General features: G+C 40.7%; 1 protein-coding gene across 2 annotated transcripts in view; it reads left to right on the top strand.

Moving 5' to 3' along the window:
- The window catches only part of Ift81 (intraflagellar transport 81), a 72,637-nt gene that overhangs the window by 21,394 nt on the left and 36,027 nt on the right, over nucleotides 1-15,216 (top strand). For both annotated transcript variants that reach the window (XM_027414040.2, XM_027414041.2), the window contains exons 9-11: nucleotides 618-781; nucleotides 2,459-2,554; nucleotides 4,620-4,766. In XM_027414040.2, the coding sequence (XP_027269841.2) occupies nucleotides 618-781; nucleotides 2,459-2,554; nucleotides 4,620-4,766 (407 nt within the window). The remainder of the gene's footprint in view (nucleotides 1-617; nucleotides 782-2,458; nucleotides 2,555-4,619; nucleotides 4,767-15,216) is intronic.

The raw sequence follows: 15,216 nt of genomic DNA, 5'->3' as shown, positions 1-15,216 counted from the left end.
GATGCTCTGACACACAGCCCCACTGTCTAATTAACCTGGATTTCAGTGATCTTCTATGGTACTGCATAGATACTCTAACACACACTGTTGGGGGATGTCCTTCTGTGTATATGTTTCTCTTATTGGTTGATGAATAAAACACCTCTTTGGCCAATAGAGGCAGGAAGATAAGGCAGGACTAGGAGACGAGGAGAATTCTGGGAAAGGTAGGCAGAGGAAGACCAAAAAGAGACCATGTAGTCAGAAAAGGAGAAACAGGTTGAGCATTCCCCGGTAAGCCACGACCACGTGGAAATACATAGATTTATAAAAATGAGTTAATAATTAAGACAGAGCTAGCCAGTAAGAAGCCCTAGTCATCAGCCAACAGTTTAATAATATAGCATCTCTGTGTGTTCATTTGGGGCTGAAGCAGTGAGACCTGGCAGGACAAGAAAACTCCAGCTACACACAGCCCCATTGTCCATGCCTTACTCATAAAGCAAAGTGCGGAGTGTCATAGCACCACACACGCTTTTGAACTAAACTTTCTTCTTTTTGTTTGTTTTTCAAGACAGGGATTCTCTGTGTAGGGCTGGCTGGAACTAAACTTTCATTTGCTTTTTTTTTTTTTTAAGGTTTAATGAAGAGGCTAGAAGAAGAGATAAAATTTAATTCATATATGGTCACTGAAAAATTTCCAAAAGAACTAGAAAGCAAGAAGAAGGAGTTACATTTTTTACAAAAAGTGGTTTCTGAGCCAGCTATGGGCCACTCTGACCTTCTAGAGCTTGAGTCTAAAGTAAGTGACTTCATCTTCTGGCTCCCAGTTCTGTCTGTTCTGTGAAGAATCTGTGCGTGTTCCTACTCATGACTCCAGAGCTAGCCTGGGCTAAGGGCTGATACCTCTGCTGATGGGTTGTCCTATTGAAAATTCTAGAATGTCATGTACTTCAGAATAATTATAATATCAGATTTTGTTTTTAAGTTTTTAAGGGCAGTTTTATATTTTAAAGTTTTTCATGTATGCTTTGACTAGACTTTATTTCAGTGCCCACCGAAACTGGTAATGTATTACAGCATTTTGTTCCCTATAAATAAAACAGTGCTCATTAGTATATTTTTTTAAGTTATCATAAAAATTGATTGAAAGATTTTTAATTGCTGGTTCCTTATTTTTTTAGTAGCCTCTACAATTAAATGTCTAATTTGAGCCACATTGCTCTTTTAATTTACTTAGACAACATAGATGTCCAAGTCAGATGTGGCTCAAATTTAAGGTCACAGGTTAAAGGAGGGGCTATCTTTGGAAGGATGGATATACTGGAATGTTTTATTTTGTTTTCCTTGTTGAAAAGCTGGTGTTACTCAGTTTCATTACATTAGAAAGAGTTACATATCAGTATAAATGGTATCTATCAAAGAGTCACAGACCATTAGAATAGTAGGAGTTTTGGGTGTTCCAAGTCAGCTTTCAGCTGGGTTCATGTGTGCTGTGCTGTGCCTCTGGGGAATGTCTGTTTGGATTTACATTGTAACTGAGTGACTTGGAAGTCATAGCTGAGGTGTGTGGGTAACTACAGGTTTGAGAAAGCCCCTTCCACATAATAATGTGCGAATATTTCCAATTAACACTTCAGAATCATGTAGGCATGTCAGATTCAATCTGAAGAAGTAATCAAACTGTACAAATATTTATTATTAAATTTAAGTTGTTTCTAAAAGTGCTCATAACAGTCTACTCATACAATAGTTGGAACTCTGCTCCTCATGACTTCAGAAATGGTAAGAACTGTAAACTCAAGATGAGTGTGGCCTGGTGTCTCTACTGAGTTCACTTTGTTTACATAATCACTGGGAGGGTTGTATGTTTGTCTGCTTGTTTGATTGGTTGGTCAGTTTTTTTGAGAGGATTCCACTGTCTAAAAGAAACTGACTTTGAAATACCTCTTCTCCTGCCTCAGTCTCCCTAGTGCTGGAGTTTCCCTAGTGCAGGTGTGCACTACGACTCCTGGCTCTCATAAGGAGAGTTTTGTTTTTGTTTTGTTTTGTTTATGGTTAAAATTTGTTGTTTATTTTTTCTCAGAGTTTTCTTATTTAAATTAGAAACAACCTTGTTTTACATGTCAATCCCAGTTCCCTCTCCTTCCCCTCCTCCCCTGCCCCCCACTATTCCATACCCTTTCTGCTCCCCAGGAAGGGTGAGGCCTTTCCATGGGGGATCTTCAAAGTCTGTCCTATCATTTGGAGCACGGTCTAGGCCCTTCCCATGTCTAGGCTGAGAGAGTATTTCTCTATGTGGAATGGGCTCCCAAGGCCATTCGTATACTATGGATAAGTACTGATCCACTGCCAGAGGCCCCATAGATTGCCCAGGCCTCCTAACTGACACTCACAATCATGGGGTCTGGGTCAGTCCTATGCTGGTTTCCCAGCCATAGGGAGAGTTTTAACATGTTCCACTTTTATACTCTTTTAGGTCAATGAAATAAACACGGAGATCAATCAGTTGATTGAGAAGAAAATGATGAGAAATGAGCCAATTGAAGGCAAGCTCTCACTGTACAGACAACAGGTACTTAGCTGTGGGTTATGTGAGGAGGAGGTAAAGAACAGAGGCTTTCTGTCATTGCTAAACTCCACCTTATAACCAAGTAGCAGAGACACTAGAAAGACATTGGTGTGCCAATTTCTGTGGATGTGGAATTCGTCTTCTAAATGGCAAGTTTATGTTAGGTGGTGTAAGTCAAAACACGCCAAAATACATGTACACTCCCGGATTAAAGTATTGACTTTGCTATCCATTTTTCAAGAGATATAATTACGTGATATACAGGTTCCAACTTTCAAGGTCTTCTGTCTCTTGTCTTTAGAGTTAACTAATAGCTTCGACAGTGTTGGACATAGGGAGATGCTCAGCACTTTGATCTTGAGGGATACTCATGTTTCTCCGTTATGTGAGGTCCACAGCTTGGGTTGCAGTTTATATTTATTTAAACTACCTGCCTACACCACAGTTCCCACACAGAGTGCTACTTCACTCCCTTGTCTTTTAACATGGAATACTTGCATATGGGAAACACTTCTTCATTGCTTCCCTATTTATTTTTATTCATTTATTTATTTATGGTTTTTCATGACAGGGTTTCTCTGTAGCTTTGGAGCCAGTCCTGGAACGCAATCTGTAGACCAGACTGGTCTCGAACTCACAGAGATTCACCTGCCTCTGCCTCCCGCCGAGTGCTGGGACTAAAGGCGTGCACCGCCAATGCCCAACTGCCTTTTTATGTTTTTTTAATAAAAAAAGTAAAATAGAATTTTTAAATAGTTTGTACTATAGAGTACCCTTCTGTCACATTTGTTTTATTCCATGCTATTTGTACTGTGTCACAATTTGGCTGATACCTCTCAGAAACATGAACATTGTGATTTATCTAAGAAATTCCCCAAGGCTGGGTATAGTGGTATTGGGCCACACCTTTAATCCCAACACTCAGAAGGCAACAGCAGGAGGATCTCTGTGAATTCAAGGCCAGCCATAGTGAGCTTTGGGATAGCCAGGACTACATACAGAAGCCCTGTCAATCAATGGAAGAAAGCAAGGGAGGGAGGAAGGTAATTTTCCAGAGTTATAGCTTACATAAATGTTCATTGATCTTTAAGAGCAGCCATTTGGATTAGGTAAACACATGCACAATTCTGATGATTCTGATGTTTAACTTTTTAAGAAATACATTTTTTATTATGTATACAGTATTCTGTCTGCATGCATGTCTACAGGCCAGAAGAGGGCGTTAGATCTCACTACAGGTGGTTATAAGCCACCATGTGGTTGCTGGGAATTGAACTCAGAACCTTTGAAAGAACAGCTAGTGCTCTTAACCTCTGAGCTATGTCTCCAGCCCCCTGATGTTTAACTTTTAACCTACATCTTATTTATTAAAATGCTGGGGAGATGGCTCTGCAGTTAACAGCACTTGCTGCTCTCATGGAGGACCCCAGTTCAGTTCCCAGAACCCACATGACAATTGACAACCTCCTGCCAACCCGATACCCTCTTCTGACCTCCATGAGCTCACACACACATGCATGGTACCATGCACACACTGAGGCAGACACACATATGCACAACAAATGTTTTTTTAAAACCTTTTAAAAATGTACCAAATGTAGATATTTTGGCCTTTCATTTTTAAAATACTGGTATTGACTTTAGTGAGCGAAGCTGCCTTGTAGTTCTGAAAATAGGTTGTTGTTATTTTCTTCCAATGAGTGGGAATCTCCCATGCAGACAAACCTCATAACTGGGTCTTACTCTGTGCACTTCCCTAGGAGGTGTTGTCACTGCCCTTCAGGGTTACTTAAGATGGCTTGAATATCTTTCCTATTGTGTATTTGGTTTTTAGTTTTTTTTTTTTTTCAGGGCTTTTGTCTTTCAAGATGTTTTGAATTTGACAATACACACTTCACTTGTGGTAAACACTAACTGATGAGAATGGACAGTAGAGCAAGCACTGTTGGTCAAGAGCAGCAAAGTTGATGCTAAAAGTTATATTGAAAATAAAAAATAGATAATTTCACAAGATAACAGAAAACTGAGTCTATTTCTTATTTTATTCTCATATTACATATTCGATTAGGCATCCATCATTTCTCGTAAAAAAGAAGCCAAAGCTGAGGAACTTCAGGAAACCAAGGAGAAGTTAGCCAACCTAGAGAGAGAAGTGTCAGTAAAGACAAACCAGACTCGGGAATTCGATGGCGCCGAGGTTTTGAAGGGAGACGAGGTGAGTTGCCACATCTCATGGATCAGTGCTATGACAGTGAGGTTCTGTTTGAAATCACTGACATGTTCAGTTTTCTTAAGTTTATGTTGATGAGAAGTTAATCTCACTTTGTAAAACTTAATGAAAGCTGAAGTCATATTAAGACTTAAATAGTAAGTCTTTTTGAGGTAATATTGAAACATTCTGGATATAGGATATGAAAGACTGGTGAGATAATATTCTGGAGTTTCACTTACCTTTTTAAAATTGTGTGTGGGGGTTGTGCCTGTGAATGCAGGTCCTGCAGAGGTCAGAGGTGTTGGATTCCCCTGGAGCTGAAGTTATAGGTGCCTGTGAACCACCTGATGTGGATGCTGGGACTCAAGCCTAGGTCCTCAGAAAGAGCAGTGCATGCTCTGAGCCATCTCTCCAGCCCCAACGCTTTCACATTTTAGTTAAGTGAATTATATTGGATTTATTTAATATCAAATTATAAAAGCAAAGCAAAACCAGTAGAATCAAATAGATAATAAAACTATCTTTGTTGGTGAATGTATTTCCATAAAGAGCCAAGAAAACATCATTAAATTACTGTCTGTGGTACATGCTTACAAACTTTAATATATCGCATTTCTATGTTAAGTTTTGAGCAATGCGCTAATAGTTGCATTTATAGCAGCAGACTCATAAGTTAGTGAGACAAATAATAGTGATTACTGATGGCTGAACTCAAGCAGCAAAAGTACCATTCTGCATCATTTTTCATAAAGTTAACTCAAGAGCCACTGCAGGGTATAACCAGACACCTTGGATAAAGGAATGAATAAGCCCAGAGTCTTGTCTCAGCCCAGTTCTTTCTTGCTTAGCAGTTCAAGTGACAGGCCACACCTGGCTCCTGACACCTTTCCTGTGCTCTTCTTACTCTTATAGGCTATTGCATTTTATCTTAGCTCCTACCCCTCAGCAAAGGCTGTGCATGTCCAAACCTCATTTTGGACATTGAAAAGTTCTCCAGTTCATAATGTGAAAAATCAGCAGTGTTCCTCCACTGTGCCAAATAAATGAAAACAAAAAGCACCCTTGCTGCAGGTGTTTTTCTCCACTGCTTCTGAGTGTAACCTTGCAGTGTGGCTTTAGTCTGAAGAAGTAGTGACTTGGGGAAGGCAACATTTGGTTGAAAAAATTCCCTTTGAGAGCCAGATGTGAAACTCAAACCTGTCATCATGGCACTGGGGGGACCGGGCAGCAGGAATGATGGGACTCTTGAGGCTAGCCTAGTCTATAGTGTCTCAAAAATCAGGAACAACAAAGCAAAAAAAGAAACCTCAACCCAAATTTCTTTGTCTTTTAGCATGTGCTTCCAGATGACTATCAGACATAGCATATTTGAAATGATACTTGGAGGCTGAACATGTGCTTCATGGCATCTTTGATGTTCAAGAAACAGAAAGGTCAATTAAGCAGAAGTGTGGCGTCCAGTGGCCCATGCTGCTTACTAGCATTTTTGTCTAAGTGAAGGCCCAGTGACAGGAGAATCTGACTGCTGTGACCACAGGGCCCTGGATCATGTTTTGAATTCTCTCTATGCAAATGTGAGGGAAAAGAACCCAGTGACAAGCTGTAAGCTTTTATTATTGAGACATCATGTTGTGTAGAGGTATCGTATGGCAGACCAAGAATATTTTTTAAGTGGAAAAAGATAGCTTTGGAAATGTTATGGTCAACTTAATTTTTGTATAATGTCTGATCAAAGCCAGAAGAATTCAAGTAAATTATTTGGCAATTACCTAAAAGAACAGAAGGTATTGGGGAACATTTTGCATAATTTTATAAAGAACAAATCTTGGTAGACCAATTTTATTTTCAACTTTGATAGAGTGATAGGCCATATGGGCAAAAAGGAGGAAGTTTGTTCTACTTAAAATTATGTAAGATAGCTGGCCTTCACTGAAGTTTCTTCTTTGATATCACATGGTAGTCTCTCACACACACACACCCAAAAACCTCATATTTAAAAATTTATTTGTCAAAGCACTTGAAAAGAAGGTGTTAAAAAATAGTGGCATGCTGGGAGTGGTGGTACTCAAGAGGCAGAGGCAGGAAGATCTTGGTGAGTTCAAGGCCAGCATGGTCTACAGATTGAGTTCCAGGACAGCCTGGGCTAGATAGAGAAACCCTTTCTCAATAAACCAAAATAAATAAGTAAAATAAAAAATAAATATTGGCATAAAGCTGGGTGGTGACTGGCTCATGTCTGTAATCACAGCACTCAAGAGTTTGAGGCAGGGGGATAGCCAAAGTTTTGAGGCTAGTCTGGGTTACATAGTCTGTCTTAGAGAGAGAGAGAGGGATTGTGTGGTGTTTGTAGAGAGTGCGTGCAGAGTGAGGAATCGGGGCTGACATTCTTGAGGCTTCTTATGTGGAGCTCTGTGCTAGATGTTTTGCACATAACTTGTTTTCTTATTATAAGAACATTAGTATCATTTTTACTTTACAGTTTAATGGCACTCAGAGAAATGACAGAATTGCATAGTTAAGACTTGTGCAAAGTAGAATCTGTATTTCTGTTGACCTTGAACAGAGTCATTGACTCATCTGAGGAGTTTTCATCTGCAAAATGAAGATACTTATCTAGGAAAAGCACATTAAATAATTTATATAAAAGCTTCTGACAATTTACAGTTGCAGTCACCACATAGCATGTTGAGTTGGTCTTCTGCGGGGTACTGAAGCATTTATTTATATTGTTCTATTACTAAATAAAACTCAGGAGTCAGACATGGGGGTAAAAATCTGATTAATTAGAGAAGTATGGAGAAGTGACCTCTCTCTCTCTCTCTCTCTCTCCCCCTTCTTCCTCCCCTCCCCCTCCCCCTCCCCTCCTCCCTCCTCTCCTCCCTCCCTCCCTCTCTCCCTCTCTCTCTCTCTCTCTCTCTCTCTCTCTCTCTCTCTCTCTCTCTCTGTCTCTCTCTCCTTCCCAGATCCAAAGGGGCCCACAAATCTTTCTAAGCCCCTCCCTACTACTTCCTGTGTCTGTCTGTGTATCCTGGGTCCTCCAAAACCTCTATGGTGAATTCTGGACAGCTAGTTGCTAACTCCACCCTCTGATTCAAAGTAAACTTTATTGGCAGTCTTGGAGTGTCAGTGTGAACAAATATTCCACAACAGGGTGCCATTACACATAGCATGTGGAGTAGTCGTTCCATGCAGGTGCCACTACATGTGGGAGGAACATGCGGTGCTCTGGAGAGGCTAAGAACACAGGCTCTGGGATTTAGTCCTTTGAGTGCCACTCATCAACTAGATAGCCTTGGACAAATGTCTGCATCTCTTCACACTTAGCTGTAGATTGTGAGTGTATGGAATGTGTAGAATGATGAGAGCAGTAACTAACAATTCTTAATGTCCAGGGACAGATTAGCTGAGTAGCTGCTCTGTGAGTGAGTAGATGCTCTGAGAACTGATTGTATTAGTACCTGCAGGGTTCTCAGAACCCCAGTGGCATATGAGAAGCTCCAGTGTGGTGGCTCCTGATATGTTATGTTTTTGTTCTCACTAAGTGGAGAATCTGAAAGCTAGAACTATAGCTTAAATTTACAGCTTAAATTTTGAAACCAATGTTTTTCAGACTGGAGCTATTAGAAATAAATATGAAATATTTTCTAGTTCTAAATAACCTGGATTCAGGATGGAGTAAGGTAGTGCTGGTAAGAATTATTTTAACAGCTGTTCACTGAGCAGTTACCATGTGCTCAGTCTTTAAAAACATATTTTTGGTAATGGTTGTTGTAGTTGTCCCGACCCTCGGGACAGCAACCTAGAGTAAGAAGTCCAGGGAGGGGAATGGGGACAAGAGGCGCGAGAGAATGACTACAAGACAGGAATTCTGATCAAGTGGAAAATTTTATTTTTTCCAGGCTAGCTTATATAGTCAGTAGTATGGGGTAAAGGGGAGGGGGAGAAGAGGCCAAGAGCCAGGTGTTAGTTCAAGCAGGATGTTAGAAAACTATAGAAGGAGGATGTTGGCAAGGTAAAAAGTTCATGGGTGGTGGGGAGAGGGAGGGTTACCTAGGTGAGTGGTGGGGTGAGGGAGGGTTGCTTAGGTAAGTGGGCCTGTGGTTGGAACAAAGGATTGATGTCTGGGTCATGTTGTTCCTTCTGGGTGCTCATGCTTCTAGAAGCCATTTATAATCAAAAGACAGTTCTATAACCCTGTGGCTTGCCAAGTTTGGCCTAAAGGTTCATGCCAAGCTGTATGGCTCCCAACAGGTTGTCCGGCAGTAGGAATATACTTGTGATGGTAATCTTGCTAACATAATTAGAGTAAGAGACATGTAGTAGATCAGTGAAGCACCTATGAGCATGTCTGTCATGGTACCATGCCCAGTTAAAACTTTTTATTGTGTGTATCGGTGTTTGGTCTACATGTATGTCTGTGTGCCATGTGCATGCCTGGTATCTGTGGGGACCAGAGGAGGGAGTTGGAGCCCCTGGAGTTACAGAGACTTGTTAGCCACCATGTGTGTGCTGGGAATTGAATCCAGGTCCTCTGGAACAATGGTCAGTGCTCTTAACTACAGAGCTGAGACATCTCTGCAGCCCCCTGAATAGATTCTTGTGACATGAAAATTGGACTGTTTCCTATCCCCAATTCAATCCTTCCAGGGAGAAACAACTGACAATACATGGTTAAATCATATTAGGTCTATCAAATAATGTTATTCTATGAGTCTGAGAAATTTGAGTAGCACTATACCTTGTTTATTTATTGTGCCTTTTGCTTCTGAAAACAAGTCTTGAGATGTTTCCATGTCAGTACAGAAAGGCCAAAGAATGTCCCAGAATACCTGTGTGTAGATTTTAAAATAATAATTGCATGTGTTTTTGACACATTCTAATGTAGTTTTGTTTATTTTAGCAATAGAAACAGTTTTATCTTTTAGTTCTTTGTGTTTAAAAAATTGGCTTATGGTATTCGCTTTTTGGTTTTTCTCAAATGATTTATAATTTAGATTATTTTCACATTGTTTGGTCACTTTTAAGGGTTTTGAGTGGCTCAGGGTTTCTGGGGTGTGTGTACAGCCTTTCATAAAGTTCAGAGTTGTTAATGTTTTTCACACTACAGCAGAACAGCACCTAGAGTCTGAAGAAGTGCCTCAGCAGACAGTTGGGCGTGTTCTTGCCTCTCTTCTGTCTGCAGCTGCCTCTGTTCTGATTTATCTGAATGATATATCGGGGCTTCAAGTAATAGTTTGTTTGAGAATAAAATTCCACTGTTAAAAAAAATTTGAAAATCAATGAGTTAAATAAGCGGGAATCACTCCCTGAAGATCAAATAAGGACTTCCCAGTGTGGCTTTGCTAAATTTTATCACTTATAAGAGAAACCACATTTTAATTTGTTAATTTGATGTTAGAGTCTAGTTAAAATCTTCACATGGAGGGCTGGAGAGATGGCCGGATGATTAAGAGCACTGGCTGCTCTTCCAAAGGACCCAGATTCAGTTTCCAGCATCTACATGGAGATGCTATAACTCCAGGGGCTCCACCACCTTCCTCGGAACACCATATATATGTGGTGCATAGACATTCTGAAATCTAAAAAGCCAATTAAATTCTCATATGGTTGTATCTTAGGACTAGGTTTAAAGTGCAAATCACTGCCATTATCCCAAGTTAAGACAACTTCAGATACTGAAACAAGATTTTAAGATTACATGGTCTTACCTTTTCTATGTTTTAAAGTGTTTTACTTTTTTATCCTTTTGAGACAGGGTTTCTCTGTGTGTAGCCCTAGCTATCCTTGCCCTGTAGACCAGGCTAGCCTCAAATTCAGAGATCCACCTGCCTCTGGCCCCCAGATGCTGGGTATAAAGGTATGTGCCACCACCACCAGGCACAATTTTTTTTAACATAGAAATATCTTATTGTGAGAGGAGCTAGAGCAGCAGCATGGAATGCCGCTATAATTAGAAGTCAGGTCTGTGGGCTGGAGAGATGGCTCAGCGGTTAAGAGCACTGGCTGCTCTTCCAGAGGACCTGGGCTTAATTCCCAGCACCTACATGGTTGCTCACAGCCATCTATTGTGGAATCTGATGCCTCTTCTGGCATAAAGGTGTACGTACATGCAGATAGAACACCCATTCTTAAAATAAATATTCTTTTTTTTTTTTTTGAGTTACAAACACAATTGAATTACATGACAATCCCAGTTCCCTTCTCTCTCCCCTCCTCCCCTACCACCCCCCCCCAACTAAAACCCTACCTATCACATATCCTTTCTTCTAATCTATACCTGACTCAACCTTTCTGCTCCCTCATGACCTCTGCATCCCTCCTCTTCTTCCTTTCTTATTCTCGTAGCTCCCTCCACCCTCTTCCCATGCTCTCAATTTGCTCAGGGGATCATGACCCTTTCCCCTTCTCCAGGGGACAAAGTTTGTCTCTTTTAGGGTCCTCCTTGTTTACTGGTTTTTCTGGCAGTGTGAATTGTAGGCTGGTAATCCTTTACTCTATGTCTAAAATCCACATATGAGTGTTTGTCTTTTTGTGACTGGGTTACCTCGCTCAGAATGGTTTCTTCGAGTTCCGTCCATTTTCCTGCAAATTTCAAGACTCCACTGTTTTTTTTTTTTTCCGCGTAGTAGTACTCCATTGTGTAAATGTACCACATTTTCTCTATCCATTCTTCGGTTGAGGGGCATCTAGGCTGCTTCCAGTTTCTGGCTATTACAAATAGTGCTTCTATGAACATCGTTGAACAGATGTCTTTGTTGTATGAATAAATATTCTTTTTTTAAAAAAAATGTCAGGTCTGACCAGCATCATCGCTGACAGGTTGCTGCTGTCTGTGTGCTTTTCCAGAAGTATCAGAAACTTGTTAGCTTACCTAAAACCCTCTTCTAGGATGCACTCCCTACTGTTTTCCTGTTCACACTCTGTCACTATGGTCCTCCACGATGTATTCTGACAGCGGTTTTTTTTGAATGTTATAACATGCAGCACTCTTGAGGGTACCGGCTCAATTTCTGCCTTCCTAAGAAACTAGTAATGGGCCAGGCTGTGGTGGCGCACGCCTTTAATCCCAGCACTCGGGAGGCAGAGGCAGGTGGATCTCTGTGAGTTCGAGACCAGCCTGGTCTACAAGAGCTAGTTCCAGGACAGCCTCCAAAGCCACAGAGAAACCCTGTCTTGAAAAACCAAAAAATAAATAAATTAAATAAATAAATAAATAAATAAAAATAAAAAAAAACTAGTAATGGCCAAAGATATGTCTTATGTACCAGACCCACGCTCCCTACCTTCCTTCCTTCCTCTCTCCCTACTCCCCTCTTCCTTCCTTCTTCCTTTCTGTCTACATGGTCTCACTATGTAGCATAGCTAGCTTGTGAAGATGAAGGTTTCTGTCCCGCCAAGCTTGGAACTCAATATGTAGACCAAAGTGGTCTCAAACTCACAGAGATCTGCCTGTCTATCGTTGTTTTTTCAATCAGGATATTGATATTTTTAAAATGTCTTGGCACTATTTTGCAAGCTTCAGTTGATGAGAAATTAGTAATATGTAACTCTTTTCTCTAACCTTGGCTGTTTACTTCCTTACAGAGTTTTATGTACCTGATCACAAACTGAAATTTGCTATTTAATCTGGTAGCCTGTAGCCAATTCTTTTTGTATGATTTTTGCCATTTCTTAGTCAACAGCCTAAGCTATGTTCCCAGGGTTTTCATTCAGATTGATGTATGTCTTTCAGTTCTGAATGTTTTCATAGCAACAGATGAACCTCTGGTTACCGTTCCCTTGGTCCATGGGTTGAGAGGTCACCGCTGGTTTGCAGCCCATGGCACTTTCTCCCCTCACCATCACAGGAAGCTCAGCAACTTGGAAAATGTGCTTAGTCAAATACTATTATAAGCGGCTTTAAACACAGCCAAGCATTTCATTCTGTAGCTACCACCAGAAACCCTAGAGCTAAATAGGGAAGATTACGAAATCTTCTTTAAAGACTTCAAAGAGAAGCAGCGTGGAGATAAGGGAATCCTGGCAAGATTTGCTGCAGCTGTCAGTTCCCGGAGAATCAGGAACCAAAATTTGACACTTGTAGTTGAATCATCCACCATCCCAAGTGAGCCTAGGCAAACCTGAGATATTTTTAGAACTTTTCAAATCACACTGTGCTCTTTATCATAGCAGGGCCTGCAAGTCCTAAAATTTCCCAAGAGATAGAACAAAACAGGACCAAATAAATTTGGCTCATCAAAGAAGTAGCATTTGATGCATGCAATTTTAGATGTAAACCTTTTTTATCTTTTCCTGGAACATTAAAACCACTGGACAGCAGCTAAAATGTTCATTACAGCAGTGACAGCTGTGAGGTGGTCTGATTCCTAATAGACTCACGGAGACCTGGGAGGTGTGAGCAACTCTCTTACAGATAAATGTTCCTGGGCCACCATTTCCTTAAGGCTGGTCGAACCAGCATATATCATATGGTTCATTATAGTCTGTAAAGATGGTGCAGTTAACTAGCCACTACCATATGCCCAGATTATGTCGTTCATGCTTGGCTGCTGAGACTTCCTAATTTAAAGTTAAAAATGTAGTACTGACAGGTTGGGAAAGGTTGGGGTAGAATCTGTATGTGTGTGTTTATGTCATACTAGTTATGCTGTGAACTAGTTATGTTGTGAACAGACGGCCATTTAGCAGAAAACAAAGGTTGCTTTGAAACATTTTCTTTTTGCTTAGAACAGGTAGCAGCTCTGAGAGCAAACTTCAGAGCCTGTGAGTGATCTGCAGAAGAAGACAGTCTGAATTCAGACAGAACAGCAGACACTGACCAGTGAGTGATGCTGCCGCTGGACGCAGCCATGCCACTTGTAGATGGTGTGGTAGCTTGTCTCCTAACTCCTTAGCTCTCTCAAGCCTATTTCTATAGACCTCTTTATTTAAGTATCAATTGACAAGGCAGTTGACAAAGAAGACATTGAAAATAGCATGCATGTTGGGCTAATAGGATTTGAGAACAAAAAGTACTCATTCTGGTCCACTTGTTCTAAGAAGAAACTTGAGAATTTGGTGAAATTATTACTTCCTCTTTTGACATATGCATAGCTCTTTATAGTCTTGAACAGCAGAAAGTATGTGTTGTGTAGTTGTCTTGTAAAGCCCTTCTAGCTAATTACATAGAAAATAATTTTCACACCTATCTTGAAGCAGAAAGTTTGCAGCAGGGGCAGATTATGGTTTTCATGTAAGTGCACAGTGAGGTTGAGAATCCAGTAACTCTCTTGTCACTCCCAATAAGCTTGAAAGGTGTCAGGGACATAGTCTAGCTAACTCTGATCACTACTGTAAAAGGTCAGAAACACAGTGAGTAGGAAAAAAAAAAAAAAGGACATTTGTCAGGTTCCATTTCAATCACAAAGAAGCTGAGTCTGTAATATTGATCTAAAGGCAGAGCTGGTGCTGTAAATCATTAATCCATTGCCCACACTCAGTGCATGCAGATAGATAGAGCTCCAAATAACAGGGTTCACCTAGCACCTACCAGCCCAAACCATAAAGCATTATTCCTACTGCCCTAAGGGTGGAAAATGAGGGCTGGCTTTTCAGAAATGACAGTGTTGGACTCCGTATGTATATTGGTACACATGATTGCTGCCAGTTGCTCTAATGCACTTACATGCCCAGTGGCAAGCTTTGTATTTTACTTTAATGATGGCACATTTGTTTGAATGACCTATTAGAGTGCATAAAGAGAAGCTTTTATCCTAATCTTGGAAATATTTGTTGCATATAGCCTATAACTTTTTTCCCCCTTTAAAATGACTTGTTTTTTTCAAACTCCTGTTGACTAGTGAAATGGCCCATCAGTTAAGAGCATCTCCTGCTCTTTCAGAGGACCAGAGCTCAGTTCCCAGAGTCCACATCAGGCATCTCACAACCACTCATAACTCCAGCCTCAGGGAATCTGATGCTCTTTTCTGGCCTCTACGCACCAACACACACACACACACACACACACACACACACACACACACACACACACACACACACACACACGAATGTTTAAGAAGAAAAAAGCCTGGAGCTGGAAAAGTGGCTCTAAGGTTCAGTTCCCAGCGTTCACTTAGTGGTTCAGAACTATTCATAACTCCAGTTCTTGGGGATTTGCTGCCTTCTTCTGACCTCCTCAGGCCCCAGGCACACCTTTAAAATTATTTTTGTGGCTGGGAAGGTGGCTCTGATTAATCAGTAGGGCTTGCTGCTCAAACATAAGGGCCTGAGTCAGTGTGATATAACACACATGTGCAAATTCACACATATGAACACACACAATAATACTTTTGAAGTCATTCTTTTAATTTTAAATTTACATTTACATTTTTATTGATTTACATGTATCTTTATTTGTGTGCCACAGTGCACTGTTGGAGGTCAGTGAGTTGGTTCTCTCCATTCACTCTTTGGG

The sequence above is a fragment of the Cricetulus griseus genome, chromosome 4, assembly GCF_003668045.3.
Source record: "Cricetulus griseus strain 17A/GY chromosome 4, alternate assembly CriGri-PICRH-1.0, whole genome shotgun sequence".
Taxonomy (NCBI): domain Eukaryota; kingdom Metazoa; phylum Chordata; class Mammalia; order Rodentia; family Cricetidae; genus Cricetulus; species Cricetulus griseus.
This window is presented reverse-complemented; position numbering and strand designations above follow the sequence as displayed.